The 27,808-nt window shown below is 41.9% G+C and overlaps 1 protein-coding gene across 1 annotated transcript in view; it reads left to right on the forward strand.

Moving 5' to 3' along the window:
- The window catches only part of fras1 (Fraser extracellular matrix complex subunit 1), a 469,072-nt gene that overhangs the window by 419,583 nt on the left and 21,681 nt on the right, over positions 1 to 27,808 (forward strand). Inside the window, exons 60-65 of the mRNA XM_078235603.1 lie at positions 3,731 to 3,931; positions 5,682 to 5,869; positions 8,766 to 9,041; positions 15,850 to 16,082; positions 22,360 to 22,520; positions 26,759 to 26,973. Of these exons, the coding sequence (XP_078091729.1) occupies positions 3,731 to 3,931; positions 5,682 to 5,869; positions 8,766 to 9,041; positions 15,850 to 16,082; positions 22,360 to 22,520; positions 26,759 to 26,973 (1,274 nt within the window). The remainder of the gene's footprint in view (positions 1 to 3,730; positions 3,932 to 5,681; positions 5,870 to 8,765; positions 9,042 to 15,849; positions 16,083 to 22,359; positions 22,521 to 26,758; positions 26,974 to 27,808) is intronic.

Below are 27,808 nucleotides of genomic sequence, written 5' to 3' on the forward strand. Positions count from 1 at the left end.
CATACTAGGAAACTAATGGGACTAAAGGCTGATCAGTACCTGACATGATGGCCTGCATTCTAGGATCTTAAAAGAAGTGATTGCTGAGTTAGTGGATTAATTGGTTGTAATCTTCCAAATTCCCTGAATTCTGGGAAGGTCCCAGCTGGTTGGAAAACCATAAATGCAACACCACTATTCAAGAAAAGCGGAAGACAGTAAACAGGAAACTATAATAACATCCGTCATTAGGAAAATGCTGGAATTCTTTTTAAAGAAACATAGCAGGATATTTAGAAAATCATAATCTAGCTAAGCATGCTCAATGTGGTTTTAGAAAAAGTAAATCATGCTCTCTGAAGATTTAAGAAGTAGGGTGGATAAAGGAAAACTAGTAGATGCATTGTAATTGAACTTCCAGAAGACATTCAATAAGGTGCCACATATATGAGTAAGATCTAGGGTTCACTCTAACCTTGGTTGTAATACTCAAGTCAATTTCAATTTTCAGAATGAGCGAAAAGGAATCTAAAAGGAACCTGTAGTGGCTACAGACCACACCGGGTATGATTATGTTGTCACAAGTTTCACAGAATTTATTAAGTTAATTGCAGTAAGTACAAAATTACAAAGCTTAACAAGGCAATGGATCAGTCCATTCATTCTGGAATACCAGCTCTTGACTTTCTGTCGACTGTGGCACGGTTTCTTGCTCTGTTGATTGAAGTCTGTCAGTGAATCTTCTTGCTTCACATTGTGCACCTACTGAACATTGTTGCTTATTGACCCTTGCTACCAACTACCTTTATACATGGTCAGTCATATCTTTTAGTTCCGATTGGCCCAAGCAGCACATGATCAGTCCCTGATTGATTAAATGGTGCATGATCAATGTCTGATTGGTCTCTTAACGGTGATGGTCTCCTTGCTGATGTCAATTCACATTAATTCCTAACTGGCTCCCTAAAATATCAGTCACATGTGAACATCCTTTTCTTTATAGCTTTTTCCTGTTATTTCATTAAGTTTACAGCTTTTCAACTAGGATAACAAGGCCACATATGGTAATCAGTGCGTCTGCTTATTGTGAGAAGAGAATGTGTGGGGTCACTTCCTAATGATCTCTCAGGCTCATCATCCCAAAAACCTGATGCATCTTAGCTGTTCTCGAATGTTCAAACATCGATATGTAACTTCTTTGTGACTGCTGGTGCCTGAAGCAAGTTTCTTAAAATCAAATAATTAAAGGTACAAGAGATACGAAATCTTAAACTAATACAGCAATTGCAAAATTGCTATGGTATATATAAAATCAATACATAAAGATGATTTGTGTGCTAATGTTGGAGCAGTAGACACATTAAAAATACCATGTTTGATTAATACATTACATGTTCATAAGAAATAACGGTCACTAAAGCTAAATAACTACAATACTATTACAGAAACAAATACAAACCACAGTAATGTGCAAAATCTGTTGTATCCTTGAAGGAAATTACTATTTCTCTTTAAGACACTTAAGTTTAACAACGAAAATAATATAAGACAGAGGAATGTTGTTCGAGTCTGAGACCTAAAGGTATTTGAGGCCAAAACATTGCATGTTTTCCAGAAGGAGTTAGATATAGCCCTTGGGGTAAAGGGGATCAAAGGATATGGGGGAAGGCGGGATAAGGGTATTGAGTTGGATGATCAGCCATGATCATAATGAATGGCGGAGCAGGCTCAAAGTGCTGAATGGTGTACTCCTGCTCGTATTTTCACACAACAGATTCCTAAGAGGAACGTAGCATAAGTGTCAAACCCCTTCCCAACGCCTAATCTCTACAACATTGCTGCAGCATTCGCTTTCACAATTGAACTACACAAGACCTCACATGTATCCTCTAATCAAGCCATAAAATGTAGCAGTGATGCTCTTCACCATTTATCCTGTAGTATAACCAAAAAACGTAACCATACTTTAGCCTAAGGCAATATGGCACACATCACTTGTCAAGTAACAATGCACCTAAAGATTGAGGCTTACATACTTAAGCAATTGATTAATACACTTTGATTTCCTGATAATTGCACACAACTAAACTAGAACTATTAAAATAATTAAACATCAACATCTCTACAAATGGTTACTACAATAAGAGTGCATAATAATGCATGTAATATTTTAGCATGAATAGGGGATTTGGCTAATTAACGGGGAACAGTGAGTCAGATTAAATGCGTCATTTTCAGGTTGGCTATCTGTACCTAATAGGCTTCCTCGGGAATCAGTGCTGGGGCCTCAACTATTTACACACTTGTTAATGAGTTGGATGAGGGGGTCAGATTGTATTGTAGCCACATTTGCTAACGAGATAGGAAAGCAAGTTATGAAGAGGATACAAGGAATCTGAAAAGTGATGTACAGATGTTAGATGTATAATATGGGGAAATGTGAGATTGTCCACTTTGGTCGGAAGAATTCTAAAGCAGATAATGATTTCAGTGGAGAGACTGCAGAACACTGTGGTAAGAGCAATCTGGGTGTTCTCGTATATGAATCACAAAAAGTTAGCATGCAGGTACAGCAAGTGCCGAGGAAGGCAAATGGAAAGTTGGCCTTTATCGCAACAGCAATGGACTATTAAAGTAGGGATGCTGTGCTGCACCTCTACTGGGCATTGGTGAGACCACAGTTTTTGTCTCTTTTATTTAAGAAGGGATATACTTGTGTCTGAGGAAGTTCATCATAGGTTCTCGAGGCTGATTCCTGGGATAAGGGGTAGGCTTATGAGAAATATGAATGGTGTCTCATTTAAGATAGAGGTGAGGAGGAATTTCTTCTCTCAGAGGGTCATTAATCTTTAGAAATTGGTCATTGAATACATTCAAAACTGAGTTAGAGAGATTTTTGCTCTATAATGGAGTCAAGGATTATAAAGATTAGGCAGGAAAGTGAAGTTGACGCCATGATCAGATCAACCATAATCTTATTGAACAATGGAGCAGGCTTGAGGGGCCAAATGGCCTACTCCTGCTCCTATTTCATATGTTCTTTTGTGCGTGATGGAGTAAACTGGGAGCAAGTTTCAAGTAGGCAGGGGACAGAGTAAGAGTCAGACCCTGCCCCAAAGGCATCAATGGAGGCCTGGGTATTTTAGAACTTCTTTGCTCTCCATCCAGTGTATGGTTTGTGGTGCACTGGCAAGAAATAAATGCATTCCTTCAAATGCAGTCTGGTTGGTGCATTGTAAAGGTTTGTATAATCATTGCAGTCTTGTACTTTGGCCTTTCCAGACTTAGACTCTAACATGCAGAGCAATACAAAATTTGTGGAGCAACACTAAAGGTAGGTCCAATTACTTACTGCCTTTTCTCTATTTTGTGGCGTAAGCATGACCAGTAAAAAGACCAGAAATCGTCCATTCCCATTCTCACGATGGTTCGATGTGTGTAAGCTCGATTGATACATTCAGAATTTTGCTGAATGTGCAATAGGAAAAGCAGCTTGAAAAAGTGTAACCAACAGAAACACTGATCAGTAAGGGATTAATCAGAAACTAAGTTAATCAGAAATAGACAGGAAGAGTTCTTTAATACTGCAAGTGATAAGAAAATGATCGCTTAACGTAAAGTACTATTGGGTGCCATCTAAATCGGAGATGCTGATGTTTTGTTCTAACTTGCAGTATGTAGATTACATTGATCTGTTATTTACTTGAATTCTGTTCTAATGCATTCTTCATTTTGATGTTTCCTCTTCAAGCCCCAACAATTGAATTTGAAGAGGCAACATACCAGGTGCATGAGCCCCCAGGCCCCGATGGCATCACTATACTGAATGTCAAAGTGATCAGGAAGGGAGACCAAAACAGGACTTCAAAGGTTCGCTGCAGCACTCGGGATGGATCAGCCCAGTCAGGCATAGACTACAACCCCAAGAGCAGGGTCCTTAAATTTAACCCCAGTGAGTAATGTCACAACATTTAAAAAGATTTGTAACAGACTGAACTTTGTGTGTCAGATTAACTGGGTGAACTGATTATTTGATTGCACTTTGTCAATCCATTTACCTGTTATTTAAAAAAGTAATTGAAGCGCGTGTAACATCTGAAGCCTGACCTCTGAAGCTATGTGATGACACTCCGATATTGCAGATAGAGGCGATTACCAGATTCAGATAGATTGTTCAGAATCCTGCACAACACACAGCATCAGAATGGTGGAACAAATTAAGGGCATTAAACAAATAGAGTAATAAAAACTAAAGGGTGCAAAATCAGGACAGAAAGAGAACAGTGAAATGTGAGCTAGCTCATTTTGAGTGTTATAAGGAAATGAAATAAAACAGAACATGTTGGAAAACCTCTGGCAGCATCTATAGTAGCACACCTGGAAGGAGAAACAGAATTAATGTTTCAAGTCCAATATGACTCTTCTTCAGAACTAAGAAAATTTAATCATATGTTAGCAGGAATGAGAAATTTCCACCATTTGGTGGGTTTCCAACAAAGACATCTCAGAAATCTGCTAATTTTAAATATGTTGTGACCTTCGGGGCTTTAAAAAATCACAACTCTGCTATTAGTCAGTGAAAGTGGGAACAAACTGTAGATCTGTGATTGGAGGAGCAGCTCTGTCTCTCCCACGCTCGCTGCTGCTGCTCCTCCAAGTCAGAATCTATGATTGAAGGAGTAGCAAGGGCAGGAGCAAGGGATCCTGTGATTGGAGGATCTGGAGCAGTTAATGTGGGGCTGACCCAATGACTGCCTTCAAGACACCTTCATCTATGTCATCATCAGTCATTTGACGTCCTCCAGGAGGCTGAGAAGAATCAGAAAGTGAAAAAAAGAGGAGGGAACATCTGCCAGTAACGAGGCCAGAGCAGGCTTGGGGAATTGTCACAGCCTCGCACTAGGCCAGACCAAGCTGCCATCTGTGTATGCAGCTGGAAGTGCTCCCTCTGAACCGGAGGGCACTAACTTAATTCCTTTTACTTCTAGTGATTCTGCATTAAACCACCAATGAGTTATGTGTTAACTAGGTGTGGGGATGTTGAGTGAGGTTTGTGACAGTTTGTGGGACAATCACAACTCTGGTACAGTTTAGGCCATGCAATAGTGGGATGGTGTTGCAGGTCTGACTCGTGTGGGAGGGAGAGAGAGTGACTGTTCTCGATGCCACTCCATACATACTCTCAAAATCCAAACCTGGATGTCCTAACACATTGGACTGGAAACGGCACTCACCCCAGGATGTGCAGTGGTGCTCACACTGTGGTTAATGCACAGCAACCACAAGAGACTCCCATGTTCCCACTTTCCTCTTCCACCTCCAACATCTTTGCCATCGGGAATATTGTGAATATTGCAGGCCACAGATTAGATCAATGGAAGGAAAATCAGGCTGAGTAGATAATGGGGCAGCTACTCCGCTCTATTCTACCCCTCCCAAAAGCTGGAAATTAGCCCCAGTGTGTTTTATGAGGAAATCAGTTGCAAATATAGGAATAATGAACTTGTAGAGCAGCACTAGGAAGTATGCTATGATAAGAAAAAGGGGATGTTGCTATAGTCTTTGCTCCTATTTATTCAAGCCCCCAGCCCCCATAAACTTTAGTTAACTAAATCACTTTCATGCGTGTGCTACTGTTGATTCTACAAGAAGTAGGCATTGTAGCTTCATTGCTGTTATTGACTTCATTTTTTTCTTTACAGGCATTGACCACATTCTATTTAAAGTGGAAATCCTGTCCAATGATGATAGAGAGTGGCATGAATCTTTTTCTCTGGTGCTGGGCCCAGATGATCCAGTTGAGGCAATTCTTGGCGACATCACTATGGCCACAGTGACCATTCTTGACCAGGAGGCAGCAGGAAGTCTCATTTTACCAGCACCACCTATTGTAAGTGGGCATGTTGCTTGGCAGCACATACAGAATTCTATGGGCCCGATTTTACTATTTTGATTCTAAGTGCTGAATCTGAGTGCAATTCAGATCCGACTTGGAAAACTGCTCTCAGGCACCCCCATACGCACTTAGCCTGAAAAAAATCAGGGGTCTGAATTGAGCTGTGCACATTCTCCACCCCCCCCCCCACCCACCCACCACCACCACCAGAGAACAATCTTCTCCTCCCTTCTCCCCCCCCCCCCCCCCCCCCACCAGAGAATTGTCTGGCCTGCCTCCCTTCCCCCACCACCACCGATCTGAGTCAGAGAATCGTTGGAAGCTCTGAATTTACCTCTTCAGAAGCTGGAGCGCCCGAAACAGACCTTTGCCGAGCATGTCTGTTTCGCGCTGAATCTGGATGCGTGAACGCGATGGTAAAGAAGGAAATGCTGGTAAAGTAGGGCGGGCAGCTCATTAATTACATTTAAATGCATGCAAATACATTTAAATTGCCGTTGTGCCCATTTCGGGCGCGGTTCAGATTGCAGCCATTTTCAGGCCTTGGTAAAGTGGGCATCTGCGCGGACGCGGATCACGCTAATTGCCTCACGCCTGACTTCACCAGGTTTTTCAGGCGTGACACAAGGATAAAATCGGGCACTGTGAATCTAATCCAGGTTGTGTTAAATAATCCACATCTACGTTTCCTATTCTTGGCAGAGTATCACAATATCCGAACACTTAATGGTGCTCATGTGTGCCAGACATTATGAAGACTATGTTCTAATCGGGTTTGCTTCGTTTGAAAAGCTGGCTAATTTGGTCAGTGAAGTGCACAGAAATCCTTTACTCCGAATCTACAGCTACATTTCATCACTTACAAATCTTCAGCTGCTGAAATCTGAAACAGCAGGAAGTGTCCACCTGAAATAGACAGGACTTTAAAATATGGTGCATGTGTAACCCAAGGTATTTTGTGTTCTCTTCTTCCAAAGACCACACGCACCCCGGACATTCTCTCTTCCACCTTCTTACATCGGGAAAAAGATACAAAAATTTCAGATCACGTATCTGCTGACTCCAGAACAACTTCTTCCCTGCTGCCATCAGACTTTTGAATGGACCTACAATATATTAAGCTGATCTTTCTCTACACCCTAGCTATGAGTATAACACTATATTCTGCACCCTCTCCTTTCCTTCTCCCCTGTGTACTCTGAACAGTCTGTTTTGTCTGTATAGCGCGCAATAAACAATACTCTTCACTGTATCCCAATACATGTGACAATAAATCAAATCAAAAATCCCTCTCCAGTCAGTAATCGTTTCGCAGCATCTTGTTGTGGCACACACACAGCCTGCTGTTACCAAGGGAGCTGTGATAGCAGACCCAATAGCACAGGCATTGTCATAGAATCTCTACAGTGCAGGAGGCAGTCATTCAGCCCATCGAGCCTCCACCAACAACAACCCCACTCAGGCCTTATCCCCATAACCCCATGCATCAGTGGATTCCTTATTGCATGCTGCAGTGCTGACCCATGAGGGTGGTGTCACTAAATAGTTCAGAGAGCCGTTCTCCTATCAGTCCCCTCATGATGCACTGGGTGATGGCTATACCACCACTTGACCAGTTTGTCTACACCGGGTTTGCAGTTACTCTATTTTCGCCAGTTTTTAGCAGTTTCTGTTCAATTTAGCAAAGGCATACAATGGATTGAAATGTATTTCGGGCCTTTCCTAAATCTACTTGGAATTTTTCCACTTTTTCTGATGCTTCCCTTTAACTTTCGCATCCTTTGGCATGTCACTTGCACACAATTTTCTCATCCCACAACAGTAATACCTCTGGGACACATTCAGATCTGCACCCACAGCTGTGCTTAATTATGATAATAAGCAGATTGTGGTAAATGGTGTGTAAACACCACATTTCAATTCAGGTGAGCTTTGCTTCCATTTAAATTGTTCAGGAATAAATTGCACCCAGATCAGAAAATTTACTGAATTGAAGAGCGCTGTTTACACTGAGTGTTTATGCTGGGTGCACATGCAGAAACCAAGCTTACTGGAGCCATTGTTCCTGAAAAGCCTGATCTGTTTCAGTGCCTGACATTGCATTTGGAGTGGATAGGGAATCAGACATTGAAACAGGATTCAAGTCTTGCTGGGTTTCTGCCATTTTTACCTAAAGCTTGCGCAGGCATTTCTTGCATCTGTTCCTTTCCACATGGATGTCACTGAAAGGGATGAGACTGGCATAAAGATGTAATCTGCTGGAATTCCTGCTAAGTCTGCCTCTTGCTATCTATGCCTAAGAAGCAGGTGGACAAAGTGTGGCAGGACCTGCTCCTGGTGGAAGTGGTGTCCGCTAACTTTTGAAAGGCTGTTTTTTTGAAAAACACGGCGTCTGGGTGCCTTTTGGACACAGCCACATCTATATTCAACGCCTGGCCAGAGGGCCACAAAAATGTTCCACTCCACAACACTGAGCAGATATTGGCAACTTATGCTGCAGGAACACATCTGATTCCTGCCTGTAGACAACTTTCTCACTCACCATCGTCACACTGGAGCAGTGGCCCTCGGTGGGTTTTCAGGATGCTCTTGAAGTTCAACCAGAAGATTTGTTTCCTGTGTGCCCAGGCTGAAGTCCGAATGCAGAAATAATTAAGTTTGCAACTATTTAGAGGGAAAGTCTAATCTACATGGGGGTAGAAATTGGAATATGTTGTGCCTGTTTGTTATTTGTAAGGTAGGCACAAAGCATGTCAGTTTAGTTTGAGATCACGTAGAGAACCCAGTCCAACTAATTTTATAAACTGTAATTATAATATACATTGTGTGCTTTAAACACAAATGCATTTGGTTTGATCTTAAACTTTTATTCTTGTCTATATTGCTCCAGGTTGTGTCTTTGGTTGATTATGATCATGTTGAAGAAGTGACAAAGGAAGGAACCAAAAAGAACCCATCCCCGGGCTACCCACTGGTGTGTGTAACACCATGTGACACACATTTTCCGAAGTATTCCATTATGAAAGAACGCTGTGATGAGGCAGGAATTAACCAGACCACTGTTCGCTTCAGCTGGGAAGTAGCCACACCCACAGATACAAGTGGAGCCAGGTCACCCTTCGAGACTGTAACAGATAATACCCCCTTCACCAGCATCAACCATATGGTAAGTGTAGAAAACAATACACATATCGGGGAACTCATAATGGTTAAAAGTTCAGACAAAAAGCCATGTTGCATTTTATTGGCCATTCAGCAGTGCAAAACTGAAAGTGATTGTAATGGATATTATAGCAGTGGTAATTAGATAAATTTCCAGTGGGAGAAGGGAGGAAGAATATATATATAACGCGATAGTCAGGTTGATGGGATTGAGATTAACTAAAATGTGATGGCTTGTTCAAACTGATGTTCCTTTCCTGCTCTTAAATGTTAACATCGGTACTAAAGTGTCAGCATCATTCCTTATTATATTCTAAAATAAAATTGAGGTTCACGAGCTGCTCTTTCTCCTGCCTCCATACTAATATACAGTATTTTATTTTTAAACTATATATTCATTCTCTGGATGTGAATGTCACTGCCAAGACCAGCATTCATAACCCATCCTAAGTTGCCTTGAGAATCTTGTGCTGAGCACCCCTCTCTTGAAATGTTGCAGTCCATATGGTGAAGGTATTCACTCAATACTGTAAGGTAGGGAATTATACATATTGATGAAGGATATATTCTCAAGTCAAGTTGGTGTGTAATGTGGAAGAGAACTTAGTGGTGATATTCAGATACAACCTCTGCCCTTGCCCTTCTAGGTAGTGGGAATTTCAAGTTTGATTTTCCCCACATTTTTTTCTTCCCTCTTATCCCGAAGGCACTAATTCATACTTGGATAAAGAAACATGGTGCACTCCAATTCCTCATCCATGTGACCATACATCATGGAGCAAGTGTTTGGATTTCACTAATAGCATAGCTGTTTCCACCTTCTAAGAAGTAGAGGGCTTAAATGAATCAAAGGTTATCACCAGAGATTTTTTCAGAATTATAGGCTTTGAATTCAAATTGAATGAATTTTAACATTTAAATGGGAAACATCTAAAAATTGGAATTTTAACCAGTTAGTTAGGCCCCTTTACTGTATTGGTGCATGCTGTTCCCATTTCTTCCAAAGGATGGCACTGTAACCTCTAAAAACTAATGATTACAACAACTTGCATTTGTGTCACAGCTTTAATGTGGAAATATGCTTCAGTTTAGAGTTTTAAAGTGTATTTATTAGTGTCACAATTAGGTTTAGATTAACAACACAATGAAGTTACTGTGAAAATCCCATAGTCGCCACACTCCGGCGCCTGTTCGGGTACACTGAGGGAGAATTTAGCATGGCGAAAGCACCTAACCAGCATGTCTTTTGGACTGTGGGGGGAAACCGGAGCACCCGGAGGAAACCCACGCAGTCACGGGGAGAACGAGCAGACTCCACACTGATGGTGACCCAAACTGGGAATCAAATCCTGGAGCTGCTTCAGTGAAGCATAATTAGACAATATCAAAATGGAGATAAAGAAGAAACAATTCAAAGGATGACTTAAAGCTTGGTTGAAGAATTGAGTTTAAATGAATGTTATAAAGGAATAAACGTGGAAAGAGAGAAAATGTTAGCAAGTGAAGAGAGTGTGATGGTTGAATTTACATATATACAGCATCTTTCATGGCCTTATGATGACCAAAGTGCTTCATAACCAATACAGTGCTTATAAAGTGTAGTCTGTTGAGGAAGAAAAGTCCCTTTGGAATTCCAAGAAGTCAGGAGAATCCATTGTTGAAGAACCCCGGCAATGATTTGATTAGAGTGGGACTGGTTGTGACTAAAGCAACCACATGTTGGTGTGAGAATTTTTATTGTATGTGCACTGCATCCTTTCCATTGGTGGTCTCGCCATATATTTATGAAATATGTTCCAATGAACTAATCTGTGAGGATAAATATTTTAAATGGCAATATGTTAAGTCGTTATTAGGTTTTTGGAATGGATTTTGCTCGATAAAGTGTAATTAATTCCTCTGATTTACTTAAACCTATCAAAATCACCCAAACTCCTTCAGTCTAAGATATTCTTGCCATCGTCCCATGCTTCAAATTTTGCATTGTGTACACACAGTGTGAAGCCAATACTTGAATGTCACCAAACATGACAGGGCAAAGTACAATCCAATGTTGATTTTATCCATTATCCTAAATATAGAATTATTATTTAAATAGTGGGTACGGAGAATCATCAAGAATGCATTTAAATGCCTATACTTGGAAATTATTTTAAGTCCTCTCACTTCGCAACAAAGTTACGTATGTCCGTTTTTAGAAGGAAGGTTTCTGTCAGATAACGCCAATATCCAACTGAAGATCCATAAGAAAAATTTGGTCTCAAAGTGTTAGCAAAGTCAAGTGGCAAGATGGCCAGAGTTAAAATTTCATCGTGCTGAATGGACCAAGGCTTCAAGCCACATTCATGACCATGGGGGAGTTTCTCATTGCAAAAAATCAGTTTGATTGGAAAGTCACGGAAGTTTAGTTTCTGTTTGTTTACATCATTAATAGCGTAGTCTGAGTGCAGTTGGCTAATTTTGAACAAAAGACTGGGGAATTTTATATGTGAGAAACATCCCCCAAACCACTTACTTCCATTTTTCAAACCTCTTTTACGCAAGTCCGAGATTAAGTTCTCCTGAATCAGGTACTGTCCATCAAATGAATTACACCCTCAGCTCGATGTGGCAAAATTCCACCATTTGGTGTTGCCCCCATTTTCTTAAACCCACAAGACGTAGAAGTCACCTTTTAAACATTTTGAAAAGTTACCCATAAAATATTTAATTTAGGAAGAAAACTGACCAATGTACACCATAAAACTAATAAAAGTTCAGTTTTTTTGGCCATTTTCAGATATTTTAAAACAAATTCTCATAGGTGGAGGATTGGACATTATTGGCTTGCATTTTTTTGCTAATAAACCAAATACTGTGCCATGTTACCACTCTTAAATACATAGGGAAATATTTTTACAGGAATTAAGTATACACAGTTATGTGCTATTATGTTGCCCAGTTGAGCTGGTTAATGGAAGATGTCATGTGAAAATGCAAATTAGCAGAAACTGGAACTGCAACCTAACCAGCACAACTTCCAAGTGCCTTTTGGGTCCAATTACATTCAAAACACAAACTTTCTGCGTTTTATCATGTTCAGTCAGTGGGTGACTCTGCTGAATAATTGTTTTGAAAAATAAACAATAGCGCCTGTTTAAACCAAAATGGTAGAGCTCTGATTGTGAGCATGACTGTTGCTTTGCAATTACTGATGTGCTAATTAGATTCCAGAATTGTGCAATTTAAAAACGCGTGATTTTGGGAAATGCAATTTCATTGACAGATCATTATTTCTAAGGAACAGCCATCCTACCATTTATTTCATACAATGAGAAGTTTCACCCCCAAGCCGAAATACAGCATTGCCTCACTCTTCGTTAATATTTCACGAAGATGGAAGACTGTATTGACGTTAATGCTGAATACAACACAGGGAAAATATTAATCTTGATACACTCTTCATCCATTCCTAACACTGAGCCCTCTTGTCTTTTCTCACGGTACACTACATTGAGGAGAACAATGGAAACAGGAACATAATGGTCATAGAAAGGGCAGAACACATCTGCAGCCAAAACCTATTCTGAAGGAAACTGAAAAATCTGTGCTTTCACTGTCAACATTGAGCAGAGTGCAAAAATAGCAGCTTGTTTGAGGGTACACTGCAATCCACAGTGTGTCTCAGTGTGTAACTACTGTTTCACATGAACACACACATTTATATCTATTAGGTAACAAGAAACAAATACACAATAAGTAGTATGGGGCATTCCTTTAAAAAAATGTAGAGTCTATAAAGGAACAAATAGATCAAGTAAACAGAATAAATTGGGTTATGCTGTGTTACCCTCACTGCGTTATGTTTGCATAAGTGGATGTTTAGAATAATTCCGTACAAATGTATTCACATTTTGATTTCATTTTTATGAACCTTAGAAATGTAGATGACACTTTAGTACATTCCATCGTGGGGTAGCACAGTGGTACAATGGTTAGCACTGCTGCCTCACAGTGCCAGGGACCCGGGTTCAATTCCGGCCTCGGGAATGTGTGGAGTTTGCATGTTCTCCCTGTGTCTGCGTGGGTTATCTCCGGGTATTCCGGTTTCCTCCCACACTACGAGGATGTGCAAATTAGGTTGATTGGCCATGCTAAATTGCCCCTTAGTGTCAAGGGGATTAGCAGGGTGGATACGGCCTGGATGGAATTATTCTCAGTGCAGACTAGATGGGTCAAATGGCCTCCTCCTGCACTGCAGGGATTCTATAATTCTGTGTTACATGAAACGAGCCTTATCTCTTTTCAGCCGTTAATACTGCTTTGAATATCTCCTGATTGATGACTAAGTATTAAACGCACAAGTATCATAATTCCCAAATTCAGAAGACCCATTCCTAGCACACCAGTGTCAATTTGATTTGCTGCTAACAGCAACTGTCGACATGGTCTTACTCAGGAAGTTTGTAAAGTTAGTATTAAATGTGGTGAACTTGAGTAATTTTATGTAATTGAGCTGGGATGTTACACTGATTTCATTCCGGACCCAAACAGTTAGTGGAGCAGAGAGCCTTTTACACTGAGAGTATCAACTGGACCAGAATGCAGTCAACAAATGTGAAAAAGCAGTGCTCTAGCTCTCGACACAAGATTGCCACAGTTTTGATATTTTAATAGTGGAAATTATGTCCCTTCCCAAGTTTAAAAAAAATGATTAACATCAATAACATTGGGCACCAAATTCACACTGATAGAGTTGGGACTGGTCTCTTCTGAACTTGGGATGACGACACATGTTTTGATCAGGGATAGAGAAAGCTTTCCTGTACAATACCCAACCATAGAGAGGTTGAGATTTCTGTTTCCTGATCGATGCCAACAACTGTGTACAAAAGAAATCCGTACAATTTAGTGCAATGGCGGGGGCGGAGAGGGGGGGCGGGGGGGTGGGGGGGTGGAGAGACATCTCTTCTCTGCTCCCTGGACTGGGGCTAAACAAAATGCGGTGAGGCTGTAAACATAGAGAGAAGAAATTATAAAAGGAAACAAAGCACTAAAAGTCACAGATAATGTGGTTATAAGAAAATCATTTGACTCTAGTCACAGATTAAAGGAAATGATTGTAAAATTAGCAAGCTTCAAGCAAAACCAGACATTAGAAGAATGTTTCCCTCAGTCTAGTGGATAGGTAGAATAGTCTATCATCAAAGATAATTAATGCAATGCTAATTAAAGCTTAAAAATAGTTGAACGGATGTCTGATTATGAAAGGATTGAAGTCTAAAAGTACTGTATAGGGAGAGACGATCAAATACTCTTTGAACAACTTTAGCTCCAGGCCTTTTTGGCATCATTTGAACACCATCTATAGAACGTACTCGGGCAGGCTGAATGATGCAGACTAACACTTGATTGGCACTGTGGAGTTTTACTAATTTCTCTGGGGCGAGGGAAGGGACGGGAGAAATTCTAGAATTTTGTTTCCTCGGATTTTGAGAGATGAAACAAATTTAAGAGACTTGTTCTAACAATAACTTGTATTTACGTAGCACCTTTAAAGTACTGTAATAAAATGTCCCAAGGTGCTTCACAGGAATATTATGTGACAAAATATGAAATCAAGTCACTTAAGGACATATTTGGACAGATGTCAAAGGCTTAGCCTAAGAGGTAAGTTTAAGGAGCGTTTTAAAGGAGGAAAGAGATGTAGAGAAATTTAGGGAGAAATTCCAGAGTTGGGGCCGAGACAGCTAGCCACCAGTCGTGCAGAGATTAAATTTGGGGATACTCAAGAAGCTAGTGGAGACCCAATATCTCAGTATTGTGAGGCTGGAGGAGATTACAGAGATATGGAGGGCAAGATCGTGGAGGGATTTCAAAACAAGGATGAAAATTTTAAAACTCGAGCATTATATAACAAGGAGCCAGTGTAGGTCAATAAATACAGGGGTGATGTGTGAATGGAACTTGGTACAAGTGAGGCCAGCCAGGAGTAGATTAGAATAGTCAATATAGTGACAAAGGCAGGAATGAGAGCTTCAGTAACAGATGAGCTGAGGTGGGCAGTGACAGGTGATTTTATGAGGATGAAATAGGGGGTTTTAGTGACAGTGCAGATATGTGGTTGAAAGCTCATATCAGGGTCAAATATGACACCAAGTTCCAAACAGTCTGGTTTAGCCTTAAACAGGTGCTGGGGGAAGGGTGGAAGGAAGGGTGGAATGGGTGGCAAGGGAGCAGAGTTTGTGACTTGGACTGAAGAAAATGGTTTCCCAATATTTAGTTTAAGGAAATTTCTGCTCATCCAGTTTTGGATATTGCACAAGCATTCTGACAATCCATGCAGTTGATGGCAGAGAGGGTGGTGGTGGTGGTTGAGGTGAGTGGTAAGCGTAAGTATAGATGTGGACACTGACATTGTGTTTTCAGATATCGCTGAGGGGCAACAGGTAAATGGAAATAGAGCAGATCAAGCATAGATCCTTGAGGGACAATAAGGGGAATGTTGAAGAATTGGAAAGAGAAGCCATTGCAGGTGATTTCCTGACTGTGATTTAGTTGATGAGAATGGAACCAGGCAAGTGTAGTTCCACCCAGCTGGACGACATGAGAGAGATGTCAGAAAAGAACAGTCTGATCAGTGGTGCCATTGGCTACTGACAGGTGGAAAGGATGCAGAGGGATAGTTTACCTTGGTCACAGTAACATATCAATTTAGTGTGGCATCTTGTCTTGAACAAAATGTGATAGGGTTTTTGCATTTTATCAAAATTTATTTGATACTGTTCTAGAAAACTTAACATCTCTTCCTCTAATCTTGTCCTCTTCCCCAGGTCCTAGATAGTATCTACTTCAGCCGTCGATTCCATGTCCGCTGTGTTGCTAAAGCAGTTGACAAGGCTGGCCATGTTGGGACACCACTGAGGAGCAATATTGTCACCATAGGAACAGATAGTTCTATCTGTCATACACCTGTAGTAGCAGGGACAGCAAGGGGATTCCAGGCCCAATCCTTCATTGCTACTCTGAAGTACTTGGATGTGAAGCACAAGGAGCATCCAAACAGGTACTGTAAAGCACAGCTACTGTCAGAGTGTTCGTAAGATGGTTGACATAATCATCAAGGGACATGTTAATGCAAATGCATAAATATTATGTCAATGCTCATTCATAAAATATTATCCAATATTATTAGTTGTATTTTCTGTTTCAACTGAAGACTTCTGTGCTGCAGTAAATTTTAGTTTCACTATCCAATCAATTATCTGAAAGCTGTTACAATTCCTCTGTGATTCCACCCTCCTTATACTCACCTTCCAGATAAGAATGTTTCAATTTCTGTATTTGGTCTTTGTTGAAACAGGTGATATAAGCTGCAACAGCAGTAAGGATGATATAGTGAGACTTGAGTCTCTGGTCTGGGCAACCCTCAGCAGTGATTCTTTTAGGATCATTGCCTAAGAGGAGGTGAAGAATGGCTATTGGCTCGGTTCCAAATGTCTTTCATTCCTGAATGTGGAACCAAACCTCAGCATGAGCTGGCAGATTGAGAAGAGAAAAAAGACAGAAGAAAATTAGGAAAGGGAACAAATGCAAAGATAAATTGTGGAAGTACCTATTATTGGCAATTTCCAGTAATACTTGTTTTGTGTTATTTGGTGAGTATCAGGACTATGCTACAAATCATAGAATCCTTAGAGTGCAGGAGGAGCCCATTTGGCCCATCATGTCTGCACCGACTCTCTGACAGGGCATCATACCCAGGCCCTCCACCCTACCCTATCCCTGTAACCTCATACATTCCCATGGCTTAATCCATCTAACCTACACATCCTTGGACACCAAGGGGCATTTAGCCGATCCACCTAACCTGCACATCTTTGGACTGTGGGAGGAAACTGGAGCATCTGGAGGAAACCCACACCGACACGGGGAGGATGTTAAACTCCACACAATCACCCAAGGCCAGAATTAAAACTGGGTCCCTGACGCTGTGAGGCAACAGTGCTAACCACTGTGCCAACCTAAAACATTACAAAGCTGTGGTGTAATCAATGCAGCCATGAGTGGGCGGCACGGTAGCACAGTGGTTAAGGGCGGCACGGTAGCACAGTGGTTAGCACTGCTGCTTCACAGCTCCAGGGTCCCGGGTTCGATTCCCTGCTCAGGTCACTGTCTGTGTGGAGTTTGCACATTCTAAGGGCGGCACGGTAGCACAGTGGTTAGCACTGCTGCTTCACAGCTCCAGGGTCCCGGGTTCGATTCCCGGCTCGGGTCACTGTCTGTGTGGAGTTTGCACATTCTCCTCGTGTCTGCGTGGGTTTCCTCCGGGTGCTCCGGTTTCCTCCCACAGTCCAAAGATGTGCGGGTTAGGTTGATTGGCCAGGTTAAAAATTGTCCCTTAGAGTCCTGGGATGTGTAGGTTAGAGGGGTTAGCAGGTAAATATGTGGGGGTAGGGCCTGGGTGGGATTGTGGTCGGTGCAGACTCGATGGGCTGAATGGCCTCCTTCTGCACTGTAGGGTTTCTATGATTTCTATGAGTGAAGTTTGAGATGATGATCTTACTTCGGAAGATGGTGCTATTGGCTATAACCCACCTCAGTACATTTTTTTGTTCTATTGAATGTAAGTGGATCTCCCATACTATGACTCAGTTTTAAAAGGATTAGACTGAAAGGACGAGCGGACTGGTTATTACGTTATAAGAGTGACTCCATTTCATCGCACTCCCTGCTGGAAGTAACATTTTGCAGGGCATGCATCCTGATTATTGATTCATTGGGATTGAATCTGTATCTCAAGATATATTTCTTTTCACTGCAATCCCTTTCTAGAAGTATCAGATCAAGAAATCAATCTGTATACAAATTAGTTAAAATGGAAGCTTTAACAGTTTACCTTGTTCATTCATTTCATGTTTCATTCTCCTTATGAGTTTAATTATTAAATGTATATTTTACGGATTCATGCTCCTGGCAATGTATTTAGTTTCAGTTTTTAAGATAAATGTATAAACTTCCAGTCATTGATGTTGGAGGAAAATCTGAAGGGGACGGAGGACGTAATTTATAATCAGAAAGATTAGCCTGAGATTACATTTAATCTCCTGGATAATCTTGTAATATTGGAGTGATTTGGACCCGGAGCATGAAATGCAGTTTTGCTTTATGTGATTGATCCAAATTCAGAAGTTGACCATCAGGTGAACTAGAAATGATGGGCAGAGAAGTGGAAGTTGTACCAGAAATGTTGTAAAGGAGACTGAAGGATTTAGAAGAAAGTCACAAAGGTAGAGGCAGGGCTGTTTTTGGACATGGCAAGAGCAACGGGTATGCTGAAGCAGTTGGCTTCCTAGAAGAAAGAAAGTTGGGAGTTTGAGGAAGTCTTGGAAAGGGGGTGGGAGCTAGCATTTCCCAGGGAAGCATGGATGATATCAGTATGGATTTATATAGGAGGAACAAGGTCACCGATTAGTGAAATGGTTAATTGATCAAAGGTAGAAACAATGGATGTACCCAGACTAGGACACTGCTGTGAGTGGGGGAGTCGACTGGAGAAAGGGGTTCAGTGAAAAGAGAAATTTAAGTTGAGTGGGCCCGGTGAATTTTGGTGATAACTAAAATCACAGAGAATGTAGATTCATTCACTGACGTGAGTGGGGATTGTAGCTAAGTCACCAGGCCACTTGGAATGATGATAGATGAAAAGATAGACTTTGAAGGAAAAGTGGGAAGGTGATCGAATGTTAGGTGATCAAAGGAGGAGAAGGTGCCAAAGGAGTGAGGAAACAAGTTGAGAGCACTAGTACAAGGAAAGCGTGCATAATATGGTGAAATGTGTTGCCAAGCTAAGAAGATCACAGACTTACAGGTGGAATGGTGGCACAGTGGTTAGCAATGCTACCTCACAGTGCCAGGGACCCGGGCTCGATCCTGACCTTGGGTGACTGTCTGTGTGGAATTTGCACATTCTCCCCATGTCTGCATGGTCTGGTGCTCCAGCTTTTTCCGACAGGTTAGATATGCAGGTTAGATGGATTAGCTATGGTAAATGTGCGGGGAGTAGGAGGCCTGAGTGAGATGCTCTTTTGGAGGGTCATTGCAGACTCATGGGGCAGAATGGCCTCTTTATGCACCATAGGGATTCTGTGATTCAAAAAACAAGAAAAGGAAGAAAGTTCAGATCGAGGGAGAAGTGACTCGTTAGAGTCTAGCTTCTTCATTATAATTTGTAGATTTTAAACCTATGAGGAAGACCATAGACTATAATAGTTGCAAGCCATAGTAGATAGTAAAGCAATGGTGCCTATGCATCCTCCTTCAGCACTTCAAAAGCAACATAATTCCTGCAGCGAAGCCATTCTTTAATTAGATCACCAACTGTCTTTTCCTTTTAATTACTGTGGATGTTTCTCAACTTTAATGTTTGAGTGAAAAGGGAACCATGTAATGAAACAAGTGATTTCACTCCTGGAACAGGGTTTTTTGTTATGATGGTCATACCACTTTTTTGTAAGTAGGGAAAGGAATCATATCATTGCAGGTATCTGGGTATAAATGAGTGTTTTCTGAAAACCTTCACATATTGTTTGGCCAATGTAGATGTTTCAGAAATACACAAACCCAAAAAAGAGCTAAAGGAAATGCATAATATCGGAGATTAGCCATTGTAATAGAGATGTATTGTAATTGGAACAACCTTAGATGACCAGACATCCTGGTTTACTGGGACAGTTGGGTTTTTCATTGGACCGGGTGTCCCAACAGTTTACTCCAAATTGCCCACTTGTCTGGGTTTTCAGCTCCATTGAGGACTCTTCCCTTTTCCCTGCCCCTCATGTTCCATTCGCTTAAATAAGATATGCCTTTCAGTGCCCTGATTGGCCACTTTGTAAGAACATTCTAATTAGCCAATCAGGAATTCCATGGAGGAGAGCAAGGAGGAAGAGAGAGCAGAGGGACAGCGGGAGAGAGCAGGAGATCAGCCTGAAGCCAGTGGGGGAAGAACTGGAGGCCAGCGTGCCTGAGATAAGCAGATGTGAGTCCATGGTATAAAATTGCTCAAAAGATGGTAGTGCTAATTGACAAATGTATAAGGCCAAAAGAATGGCTGTGCAGGAAGGGAAAACATCACACTGCTGTGGGTTTCCTCCAGGTGCTCCATTTCCCTCCCACAGTCCAAAGATGTGCAGGTTAAGTGGATTGGCCATGCTAAATTGCCCCTTAGTGACCAAATGCGTTAAATGCACGCGATTATGGGGATAGGGTGGAGGGGAGGGTCTGGCTGGGGTGCTCTTTCGGAGAGTCAGTGCAGACTGGATGGGCCAAATGTCCTCCAGGTGCCCTTCATAGACTGGAATAAATTGAGAGGTCATACAAGGCAACTTGTTCTTCATTTAACTTTAATTTTTGCCTACAGTTCAGTTAGTGTATGTCAGAAAGGTTTAGCAGTGTCGCTGGATCCCAGGCCACAGGTGAGTGTTGGGAGTGCATGCTGTGAGTAAAGGGGGGGCAACAGGTGAGGGAGGGGACAGGTGAGGGAGGGTAGTCAGCAAGAGCATGGGGTGACTGTAAAAGTTTCTATAGATATGTAAAGAGAAAATGATTGACAAAAACAAATGTAAGCCCCTTACAGTCAGAAACGGGAGAATTCATAACGGGGAATAAAGAAATGGCTGAGGAATTAAATTTGTACTTTGCTTCAGTCTTCACAAAGGAAGACATGAATAATGTGCCAGAAGTGCTGAGAGAAACATGTTTTAATGAGGAGCTGAAGGAAATCAGCATTAGTAGAGAAATGGTTTTGGGGAAATTGATGGGATTGAAGGTGGATAAATCTCCAGGTCCTGACAATCTTCATACCAGAGTACTTAAGGAAGTGGCCCTGGAAATAGTAGATCCATTGGTGGTTATTTTCCAAAACTCTTTAGACTCTGCAATAGTTCCTACAGATTGCAGGGTAACTAATGTAAGCCCACTATTCAAAAAGGGAGGTAGAGAGAAAACAGGGAACAAGAGAGCAGTGAGCCTAACGTCGGTACTGGGGAAGTTGCTAGAGTCTATTGTCAAGGAGTTCATAACTCGGCATTTGGAAGGCAGTGGTATAATCAGACAAAGGCAGTGGTATAATCAGACGAAGTCAGCATGGATTTATAAAACAGAAATTTGTGAGGATGTAACTAGTAGAGTTGACTGAGGAGGAAGCTTTCAACAAGGTCTCGTAACAGACCACGATGTAAAGTTAAAGCACATGGGATTGCAGGTAATGTCTTGAGATGGATAGAAAGCTGGTTAGAAAATAGAGTTGGCATAAATGGGTCTTTTTCTGATTGGCAGTCAGTGACTAGTGGGGTTCCACGGGGATTTGTACTAGGACCTCAACTGTTCACATTACATATTGATGATTTGGAAGAGGGAACTGAATGTTCCCAATGGTGGGGGAGTGCAGAACTAGGGGTCATAGTTTAAGGATAAGGGGTAAACCTTTTAGAACTGTGGTGAGGAGAAATTTCTTCACCCAGAGGGTGGTGAATGTGTGGAATTCACTACCACCGAATGTAGTTGAGACCAAAATGTTGAGTGATTTCAAGAAGAAATTAGATATAGCTCTTGGGGCTAAAGGGATCAAGGGATATGGGGGGAATAGGATATTGAATTCGATGATGGGCCATGATCAAAATGAATGGCGGAGCAGGCTCGAAGATTCAAATGGCCTACTCCTTTCTATGTTTCTATGTTTAACAGATGACCTCCTTTTCCGATAATAGTTCTCTCCAACAGGCACTTTGAATGAGAGACACCCACTTGAAGCCCACAAGTGACACTGCATAGATTTGCCTGTCATGCTCCCCACATGACGAGACCCTGCTCAACGTGATGCCAGGGTGAAGCCCTTAAGTGTGCAGTAATTGTTCACTTAAGGACCACAATCGGCAGTGGGGCAGGACGGGGTTCTCGATAGGCCTAATTGGGGTGAGGGCGGTGGTGACCTCATCCACCGCCATTGGATTAAATGTTGTGTCCACCTCCAAATGCACCACAGAGGAGGGAACATTATATTCTGTCCCCCTGTCTTTTGTGTACTGAAGTCAACAAATCATATATGATGCCCACCTTATTTGCAACAGTTGACAATGCAGAAAACCTCTTCAGGCTGAAGAACATGAGGAACGAAAGAGCAATTAACAGTGGTTATGTGATGCCAAGATTGGCAAGCACAGTGGAGTACCACCCAATTGTGTTCATTGAATAAAAACTCTATTATTGTGAAATGTTTTTACGTTCGGATAATAAACAGTGCAATTCACATATTTATAGGTTTCTTTTCCACTTGTTTTGCTTAGAATCCACATTTCTGTCCAGATCCCTCATCAGGATGGGATGCTACCTCTAGTATCCACTATGCCGCTGCATAACCTGCACTTCCTCTTGTCAGAATCCATTTACCGGCACCAACACATCTGTTCCAACCTGGTTACACTCAAGGACCTCAGGAGTATTACAGGTAGAACCAAGCGTGAATTCAAAACTCCACAAACTGTCAGCAGCAAAGTTTCTGCCATCTTTTTATTAACATAATTTAAAGACATAAACTACAGCACATAAGGTTGAGTTTTATTATGTTTAAAACTTAGGCCCAGATTTCACTCCTTGGTTGGTGTGTAGAGTCGGAACATTTCCCAGCTCCCTGAACCTGACCCGCGAAAGAGAGGCCCGAAAGTTGGGATTTTGATTTAGGGATGGGGATTCAATTAAAAGTTGGGCCTACTGCAGAGGCTATCATGTGCCAAAAGGCACCAGACTTTACCAAAAGTGTCACAGGACCATTTACAATTGGTACCTTACCTCTCCAAAGCAGGCTGATCGAAGGCCCGGAGCTCTGGCACCTTGTGAAAGATTGACCAAAAAAAACATCCATCCAGCCCTCACCTCCCCCCCCCGCCCACATACTCCCCATCTATACCAATCTATGCCCTCACCCATACTCCTGGTCCCTCATACCCTATACACCAATCCATGCCCTCCACTTATCCCCATGGCCCTTTATAGCCGCAATGGTGATTTAGTGCCAAATCATGTGAACCATAGCCTGAACCCACCACCCTTTGACCTTACGCCCTCCATGCCAATTTACCTCGTAGAAACCTGGGGCATACCTCAAGAATCATGCTGACACAAAATAAAGTTACGTGTCTATTGGCGATGCCACTATTTGAAACAAAAACTCACTGATTTTTTTTAAAAAACAATTCACTACATTGAAATTCCTTCTCTAATATGAAAAAAAAATTTCACTGAAGTATTTAATCTCTTACGAAAACAAATATCTCTATTCTATAACCACTTGGAGCTGTCAAACTGCTTACGTAACAGGTGCCCCTCTGATAATAATAGGTGGTAAAATAAGTCATGCAACACAAGTCCTATAATGATAACCCAGAGGCTCATATCAACAATCTGAGTGAAATAGCCAGCACTGTTTTTATAAACACTACATTTTTTACCTTAAAGCCCAGCAGAATAAAATCCTTTGACAGCTTTGATGGTTCCAATGGGTTTGATAGTTCTTTCACAGTTGTAATGGGCTTCTGCACATTTTACGCACATTCATTCTACTTTTAATAATCCCAAAAGGCACCAGACTTTACCAAAAGTGTCACAGGACCATTTACAATTGGTACCTTACCTCTCCAAAGCGTACCCTGAATATTGAAACTAATCCAAAAAGTTCAGACCTGCTCCTACGAGGTCTAATCTCCGGCCTTTTAAGACACCTCGCTCACCAAACTCACACGCGTGGAGACAGCTGCTGATTCTGCTAAGGCAGAATCCATTCATACCCCTACAATCGCATCCCCCAGTGTGAAAATTATGCACCAAGTTTGGAGATTGGACCACTGGATTCATGTTCCTGCTGGCATATCTTCTGTGCGAAAATTCAGACTTTAGTGTGTTGTATTTTGAGAGGCAACAAGACAAGTAGATCCATTCTAAGGGGTAAAATTATTTCTGTTGATAATTTTGAGGAAACAGTCAGCATGAACCAGAATAGGAATACTCATGCCAATTCTTTTAACTAGAATTATTATTCACAGGAGTTATTGTATGTCCAACATTTTTCATAATTATGGTCATGATCAAACTGCAATAAACAACTGACTGTCTCTGTTTATCTTCTAACCTTCATTTTTATGTTTCCATCTATTTTCAATCAATGTTTTAAAACTTAAATGTCTTAAAGTGCAGGATTTTATTTCTGATGGTTTGCTCAAAAAGTTCTGATCTTCTCAACAAATTGAATAGTTAAACTTGAGGGAAGAAACCATAAATCATCTGTTTCTATTTAAATAGTGAGCAAATGGACCATCACTTTTGGCCAAATTTTCACTCCCGAGTTGGGAATTTTCCTGCCTCCCCAATCATGACTTGGGAGAAACTTCCCCAAATGTTCAGATTTTCATTCTTGGGGTATGAATAGGGTTTAGGGATATGGGGGTAGGGTCTGGGTGGGATTGTGGTCGGTGCAGACTCGATGGGCCGAATGGCCTCCTTCTGCACTGTAGGGTTTCTATGATTTCTATGATTTTGGCCTGCTGCCCTCGGAACCAGTACAGAGACAACCAAAGGTGTTGCTGAGTGCCAAGGTAGACTGTTTAAAAGGCTGTTTGATAACTTTGTCCCAGTTATAATAAAAATACCAAGGCTCTCTTGACTGCCTCCCGCACACCCCTTTCCCCACCCATGCCAACTCATGCATCCCCATCCACACCAAATGGCCTCTCATATTCCCATGTCTCCACCCAATGCCCTTACACACTCCATGCCAACTCACCCAGTATCCAGCCTGGGCGGACCTCAGGAGGCATACTGAGATGAAATAAAATAAAGTTCTAAGTATCTAATACAGGGTTCACTATATTTTTTAAAAAGCACTCTGATTGATAAGAGCCCATTCAACACATTTAAACCCCATCAAATACTTAATTGCTTATAAAAACAATGAGTAGTCTCACAACACCAGGTTAAATTCCAACAGGTTTATTTGGTAGCATGGGCTTTCGGAGGGCTGCTCCTTCATCAGGTGAGTGCAGGATTTGTTTCACAAACAGGGAATATATAGACACAAACTCAATTACAAGATAATAGTTGGAATGTGAGCCTTAACAGGTAATCAAGTCTTTACAGGTGCAGACAATGTGAGGGGAGAGAGGGTTAAACACAGGTTAAAGAGGTGTGAATTGTCTCAAGCCAGGACAGTTAGTGAGATTTTGCAAGCCCAGGCAAGTCGTGGGGGTTACAGATAGTGTTGAGGCCGTCCTCGTGTGTGGAACTTGGCGATCAGTTTCTGCTCAGCGAAATTTGCGTTGTCGTGTGTCTTGAAGGCCGCCTTGGAGAACGCTTACCAAAAGATCAGAGGCTGAATGCCCTTGACGACTGAAGCAGCGCTCTGAAGTAGGAGCAGTGCTCCGAAAGCTCGTGCTACCAAATAAACCTGTTGGACTTAAACCTGGTGTTGTGAGACTACTTACTGTGCCTACCCCAGTCCAACGCCGACAACTCCACATCATTATAAAAACAAATATTTGTATTCATATTCGCACATCAAAGACAGTTCATCCCTTTATAATCACTTGGAGCTGTTAGCCAAAGTGAGAACTTAGAGACCTCGCTCTGTGATGATGATAGGTTGTGGAAGCAGTCAAGCAGTACGAATCCTATAATGATAACCATCATGCTTTTCTCAACAAACAGCTGTTGAAATTGCAAGCACTTTTTTTTCAACTGAGAGTCAGAGCTGACTGGGTTTCCTTCCAAAATGTAAAAGGCAGGAGGTTTAAACAGCTTGACAGTTTCGCAGACTTTATCCACCTTATATCCACATTCGTGTCATGTCTACTCTTAATCTTAAAAGGGTACCTGACATCTCTAAAGGACTCAGACAGCTTTAGACCTTTTCTTTAAATCATTCAGCCATAAGTCATATTTCAGAAACTTGGGTGATGTAAATTGTTTTTGATTCAAGCAGTTTTAAATGTGCCACTGCTTCTGTTTTGGATGTGTGAAACTTATCCCACCCCTGTTATCACCCGCTGGTGAAAACGGTGGGTGCCTGATATGGGGACGGGACTTCTGGATTCAAAGCTCCAGTTCCATTTCAGCTAAGGCGGAGAGCCCTTCGGTTGTTGCAAAAAAAAATTGACCTTTGTTATTGACCCCCAAAGTGTTACTTCCATAACAAGTAACATGCATAGAATCATTCTAATTTACTGACAGCCAGTTACTTTCCCAGTGGCTGTCTCTCAAAAACATTTAATGCCCCATTTTTAAAAATCCTGTTCCACATACACACTGTATAGCAGAGAAATATCTGGAACTATTAATAGAAATGTTGTCACACTTGAAGCCTTGTGATAGATGATTCTCAACTGAAAGATCAATAGTTCTGGTCTTTTCCCTTTCTGGCCCCTTTTGTTATCCTGCTTGCGTTATATATATATATATAAGCTTCTCTATCTATAAAATATAGGATTTTTGTGAAATGGGAGAAGTGCAATTTTAGAAAAATATCAAACATTTTACCTTATCTTGATTTAGCATCCTTTGAATGTTATCCATAATTTGTACATTGATTGTATCATCAAAATTATTCTTGTTCTGAAACTAACTGCACTTTAGAAGTCAGAGAATAAAAAGCAACAGGGTGTCTATTTTTTATGCTTTCTGTTTATGGTGTGTCTGCAGATTCTGGATTTCTAGACGATGTCAACTATGATAGCATCACTCTTGGTCCTGGGTACGATCGGCCTTTCCAGTTTGATCCGAATGTAAGAGAACCTAAGACCATCCAGCTTTATAAGCATCTCAACCTGAAGAGCTGTATCTGGACATTTGACGCTTACTATGATATGACGGAACTGATTGATGTCTGCGGTGGCTCAGTGACAGCTGACTTCCAGGTGATTATATCCACAAAAATTTGAATGCTCATTCTGCAAACATTGGGCCCTATTTTACCATTTTGATTCTAAGTGCTGGGCGGACTTGAAACTAGGAGCGTTTCAGATCCGACTTTTAGACCCATTCTGAGGCGCCCCCATACACACTCTGCCTGCAAAAATATCAGCAAGTCCTAATCGTGCTGCACAAGCCTGTGGGCAGGGCTTAATGCGCCCGAAACCCTGCAACTCCAATCGGCGCCTCCAACTGCGCCATGCACAGAAAAGAAAATGATAGACTGCTGCTCCCCTGCCACATCCCCCCCCCCAGGCTGGATAATGCCTCCCCCTGGCCCCCACAGACATTGCCCCACCCCCACAACATTACTTGACCCCCCCCCCCCCCATCCTCGCCACCCACACCGATCATGACTCCCCCTTCCCTCCCATTGATCTCAGGCAGAGTGGCAGCAGACCCCTCTTCCCCCCCCCCCAGTGATCTGAGGCAGAGTGGAAGCGGACCCCCATTCCCCCCCCCCCACATATCTCAAGCAAAGTGACAGCAGACCCCCCCCCCCCCCCCCGCCCCATCCCCCACTCCCCACCTCCTACAATCTCAGGCAGAGAGCCGTCGGGTGCTCTGCACCTACCTCCTCACTAACTGGAGCGCCCGAATCGGACTTATATGGAGCATGTCTGTTTCGCACCAATTCTGGATGGGCGAACGCGGTGGTAAAGGGGAAAGTGCCGGTAAAGTTGGGCGCGCAGCCCATTAAACCAATTTAAATGCATGCAAATGAATTTAGATGGCTGTCGCGCCCATTCGCAGTCCCGATCGAGGCCATTTTCGGACTTT

Source organism: Mustelus asterias, chromosome 1 (assembly GCF_964213995.1).
Source record: "Mustelus asterias chromosome 1, sMusAst1.hap1.1, whole genome shotgun sequence".
NCBI classification, from domain to species: Eukaryota; Metazoa; Chordata; class Chondrichthyes; order Carcharhiniformes; family Triakidae; genus Mustelus; species Mustelus asterias.